We start from the raw sequence: 5,627 nt of genomic DNA on the forward strand, positions 1-5,627 counted from the left end.
CAGGGGAGATGGGATGGAGGAAGAGGAGTAGGAGGCAGCGGTGGCAGCTGCCGTGGGAGGGCAGGCGAGCGAGCAGAGAAGAAAGCGTTCACCTTGGTTTCTCATCTGCCCTCTTGCCAGTGTCACCCCAGGCACTTGGATGTGGGGCTCTTCCTTTCCCAGTGGGAGGAGGAAGCAGTGGTGGTGGCCCAGGTGGGAGCAAAGGGGTGGATATAGGCTGGTAGCACAGACTGGCAGCATCTGATTTGCTTAAATGCTTCCGCCACAAACACTCAACTGTTGAAAAAAAAAAAAAAGCTCAGAAAGCGTTCATTGCACTGTGACTCTGGGGGACATATTTTGAATGTACAGTATGTCTGCCTGCTCCCTAAGTGTGGACTAAATCAGGATGCATTCCTGTTCAGCACAGGGGAAAGAATGAAGGAAATGTGTAGTTTTCTGCTCACAGAACTACAGTTCCCAGCACCCTTAACAAACTTAACAGCACTGAGTTTTAAAACAACAGCAACCGCCACCACGAGTATAGAAATTTTTATGAAAAACCATAAAATGAAAAGGACACCCTTAAACCTGAAGTGCATGTTCAGGCAGCTTCTCCTTCAACCTTCCCCCTCCCCTCCTTTATATTCCCTCCCTCCCTTTCTGAACTATCATCTGTATTTTGACTGTTTTAAAAAGGGCAAATCTGCATCTGCAATGTTGGAATGAGACAAGCAAGAAGCGGGGAGACCAGCAGAAGGAGACAGAAAGAAATGGATAGGGAGGGGCAGGCTGGGAGTGAGCAGGGGTGGATCTACTAAGAAACTAATGAAGCTTAAGCTTCAGGGATCCTAATCCACATTGATTAAAAATGTTAGGTCTGGTAGACCCAATTGAGTTGCATGACTCAAATTGATTATTATTATTTTTGTATATATTTCAACAACCCCAAAGTTTGAGAGTCTGTAGCACAGATGTTGTAAAGGCGTGGTGATCTGTTGTGGAACAACCCCATTGAAGAAGAGAACAGTGTTGCCCAGACCTTATTATTAATTGCAAAGGGGCCCCAATGACAGTTCAAGCTTCAGGGCCCCAAAAATGTACGGGTGAGGTGAGTGTAAAAGGGATTCCAGAGGAGGAGGAAGGAGGGGAATCACTTTGTAGCTGCAACCGCACTGCTCAGTTTATCTCCCCACCAACCCTAATAATCTACTCCCCCCCCCATCAACCCAGCCTGGACCAACCGTAACAACATCTGTTACACTTGAGCCCTGATCAGTTAGCAGCGTGCTTGTTTAATTGTCAGCCTGGTTTGTTATTTTGCTTCCCATTAGGAAGCTGAAGAAAGGAGTAGGAGGGTGTTTTTATTCTGGGAAATATTTCACCAGGACAATGAGCTGCTTCTCTGTTCCCCCCCCCCTGCACTTTTTCTTCCTCTTTCCACAGCACTGAATGGCCCAGAACTAGCTGTACTGCTTCTCTTGACAAGACAGACGCTTCCAAGGGCCATTGTTCAAGCCGATGCATTAAGGGCTCACACTTGTAATTTTGGCGCTGATCCTCTTCTCCCATTGTGCAGTCAGAATAGGCTGAAAAAGGAGAATCTGTCCTCTTTATTTGCCAGCAAGGAAAGAAAGCGGCAGCCTCAGCATCTCCCCCCCCCTCCTTCTCTCTCTCTCTCTCTCTCTCTCTCTCTCTCTCTCTCTCTCCCCTCATATTTTTCAGCCAAGGAAAGGAAAAGTTTCCCAATCCCAAACATTCAAAAATGAAGGTGCCCTGTGTCTCTTCCGTTTGTTGAAGAGACTTGGCAACCCTCCTACGAGGTGGAATTCAGACATGAATATTTTGGACTGGGGCGACTTCTTTCTGATCAGCTTGTAAAGTTTAAAAATTGGGGGCGGGGGAGAGATGAACTTCCAAGGGGAACTGTTTCAGCAATGGGTTTCAGCCCTGCAGAAGGGAATGATCCGTCCCCACATACGCAGAAAAGAAACAAGTATGGGTTGTTTCAGTGTCACGTCCGTGTCTCCACCATTGACCCTGACTTAAGGTGACACCTTGGTCACATCCACACCACATGTGTTGCCCTAAAGAATCTTGGGAACTGTCATTTGTTAAGCGGGCTGGGGAACGGTTGCTCTGTGAGGGGGAAACTACAGTTCCCATGATTCTTTGCGGGAGGCCGTGTGCTTTAAATGTGTGGTGTGGATGTCTGTTAGTTTTGGACAGGCTCACTTCCACCTGAGAAAGGGACAGCCATGTTTCTGGAAGGTCATGGCGCTATGGGGATAGGGTATCATCTGAGGCAAGGCCTTCCCCGTAACAGCACCCAGATTTATATCCCAAAGTGTTAGCTACCTAGTACCTGGTGGCAATATTGTTTATATTATATTACCTGGTGTTAGGGATCACTATGTAAGTCTGTTGTATTAAAGCAACAAAATGTCCTGAGACATATGGAAGATGGAAACATTTAATGTGGCCTAATTTATTTATTTTTTAAGTTGAAATTGTTAGGGCGATATCCAACTGAGGCAAACTCCGAGAAGACCCAACTGAAACTAATAGACTTAATTAACTTAAGTCAGTTGATTTCAGTGGGTCTGTTCTGAGCATGACTAACTTTGGACATCACCTTTTAAAGGTCCGCAAATGTTTATTGAACATTTGTTCTGATTCCTTTGCGTCAAAGCAAGCGTCGTCTTCCCCTTTATCAATAAAGCGAGACCTGAAATTGCCAGGGTGTGACAAATCCCACCCGAATACAGAGATGAATCCTGCACCTTTTGTTGTTTTATTGATCGATGTGTTGCTTGTTTGAGATTTTATGCAAGTTTTCAGTTTGCATGCCATTCAGATTAAAGCAAAAAACAAACAAATGAGGTGGAGGGATTTTTAAAAAGAAAAACAACAACAAATGAATTAATAGGGGGGTGACAAGAGAGCAACTTGAAAGGCAAGGTTTATCAGCCAGGCCTTTATTCTGCTGGCCTTCAGCAAACCGAATATGCTATCAAAGAATACCCCATGTCTGGCATTAAACCTACTTCAGCCTGGCAGCTCCAAGGTGTGTGTGGTGTTTGTTTAAGGCCAGCTCTTAAAAAACAAACAAAAACCCCACCTATTTTCTCAGAGATGTGATAATTGCTTTTGGATAGCCCTGTCTCCCTGAATCTCTGTGTCTAGGCTGGTTTCACAGCACTCCCTCTGCCCCCCAGCAGGGCTCATTTAAAAGAGACTCCACTCTAATGAGACGGCTGCAATGGTTTTTTTTTTCTAAAACAACAACAACAACAGTGGATCTCTCAGAAAAACAACAAAGGGGACCAATTACAAACAAATGTGTTGAAGGGTCCCAGAGCCCCAGGGAATCAGGGCCATCAAAAGGTCAGCTTTTGGAACAGAAAAAAAGGTCTGCATTGATTGGGCAACTTCACTGTTTTGGTTCTATTATTTAAAAAATAATAATTTTTATTAATTTTGTAAGATTAGTGAAAACGATAATATCTTATAACATTTAAACATAAGATAATTTTAGAGAAAGGAAAGAGAGAGAGAGAAAAAGAACAATAAGTTCTTACATTCCTAAATTATTTTCACATTATTATTTCCCTTGGTCTCCCCAGTTGAATTTCAAAATCATATCATTGTTAAGCAGTTACATTACAGTATATCAATAACTTAACCATTAGACTTCTTAATAACATCTTCTTAAGCCTAAATCTCAAAAAAGAAAAATAGCAAAAACCTATAGCTACTTCCTAAGGCAACAGTCTTTGTCCATGGAGTTTTCTTGGCAGGGATACTTCGCCACGACAAGGCAGTGATCCATGAAGGGATCACTAACATGAGTTACCTGAAGAAGTGTGCATGCACACGAAAGCTCATACCAAGAACAAACACAGTTGGTCTCTAAGGTGCTACTGAAAAGAATTTTCTATTTTGTTTCGGGATTTGAAATGGCTGTGATGACAAGTAATAAATAAATAAATGAAAGTTGAAGTAGTTGTGCTGAAAATGTCAATTCAGTGGTGAAAAGCGGTTCAATTCCCCACTCATCCACAAAACTCATTGGTTGTCCTTGGGGCAGTTGCTGTCTCTCAGCCTAACCTATCTCACAGGGTTGATGTGAAGGTGAACCAGGTACATCACCTTGAGCTCTTGGGTAGGTGGCAGGGGGGCTATGAAAGTAGTATTTCCCAACAGCTATGCTGCTGGAATCTTGAAAATGGGTCTAGTCATTGGAGGGATCAAAATGAGAGTGCAGAGAATGCCCACAGGGGATGGGCCAGAGCTCAGTGTCAGAGCATCTGCTTTGTATGCGGAAGGTTTCAGCATCTCCCGGTAGGGTTGGGAGTGTCTCCTGTCTGAAATGCTACACTATATAGCCAGACAATACTGAGCTAGATGGACCAACGGTCTGACTCAGGATAAAGCAGTTTCCTATGTTCCTAATCTCAATAGATTTGCTCTAAGTAGGACTAACATTGGCTACAATGGCCTCCTAAAGCAGGGGTAGGCAACCTAAGGCCCATGGGCCGGATGCGGCCCAATCGCCTTCTCAATCTGGCCTGCAGGCGGTCCGGGAATCAGCGTGTTTTTACATGAGTAGAAAGTGTCCTTTTATTTAAAATGCATCTCTGGGTTATTTGTGGGGCATAAGAATTCGTTCATATATTTTTTTCAAAATGTAGTCCGGCCCGCCACATGGTCTGAGGGACAGTGGACCGGCCCATGGCTGGAAAAGGTTGCTGACCCCTGTCCTAAAGCAACCATCACATAAACAGGTACATACAACAATGCATATAACTGGGGGAAAGGGCTGAGCCTGCGCCGGAAGAAGAGACGTGTCCTTCCGCCACCTGTGAGGAGAAGCCACGGGAAGCGCCCGACAGAACCATGGAGCTGGAAACAATGAGCAGATACACCAGCCCGGTGAACCCGGCTGTGTTTCCACACCTCACAGTTGTGCTGCTGGCCATCGGCATGTTCTTCACCGCCTGGTTCTTTGTATATGAAGTGACCTCGACCAAGTATACCCGGGACATTTACAAGGAACTGCTCATCTCTCTGGTTGCTTCACTCTTTATGGGCTTTGGAGTACTCTTCTTACTGCTATGGGTTGGAATCTATGTGTAACAAAAAGGCAGGAGCTTTCTCAGGTTCCAGCAGCCTTATTGAAGCTTTTTTATTTTTGTACGTAATGCAGCTCTTTGCAGCTTGGGCCTGCATAATCTTGATACATGGTTATAGCCCAGAGTTGCAACATCAGACCAATAAAGCTGACTCTGTGATGAGCTGAAAAAATTTAAAAAAAAAACAAAAAAAAAACAATGCATATAACTGTAAAAAAAGCGAATATATTAATATTAAGCTATGCAGGAGTATAGTACAACATGGACTCTTTTATCCATGTATTATATTTCATTTATGCATATAATTAGTTTTTTAAAAAACAACAACCCAGCAAAGCAGAAGCTGCTTAGACATAAACAGAACTGGCTCAATCGGGTCAGAATCACCAAATTCTTTGTATAAATCCATTTAAAACAGATCCTTCCTTCATTCCTAACCACCATTATCACCATCACTGAAGGGATAACTTCAAAGTTAGTGAGGCACGTATTGGACTTGAAGTTGCCTTCTCT

At 43.8% G+C, this 5,627-nt stretch overlaps 1 protein-coding gene across 1 annotated transcript; it reads left to right on the forward strand.

Moving 5' to 3' along the window:
- The first annotated feature begins 4,812 nt into the window (after positions 1 to 4,812).
- On the forward strand, positions 4,813 to 5,276 carry LOC117042942 (transmembrane protein 258-like). The gene has a single exon (XM_033142568.1). The coding sequence runs from the start codon at positions 4,879 to 4,881 to the stop codon at positions 5,116 to 5,118; it is 240 nt and encodes a 79-aa protein (XP_032998459.1). The 5' UTR covers positions 4,813 to 4,878; the 3' UTR covers positions 5,119 to 5,276.
- Positions 5,277 to 5,627: the final 351 nt, after the last annotated feature.

This window comes from Lacerta agilis, chromosome 2 (genome assembly GCF_009819535.1).
Source record: "Lacerta agilis isolate rLacAgi1 chromosome 2, rLacAgi1.pri, whole genome shotgun sequence".
NCBI classification, from domain to species: Eukaryota; Metazoa; Chordata; class Lepidosauria; order Squamata; family Lacertidae; genus Lacerta; species Lacerta agilis.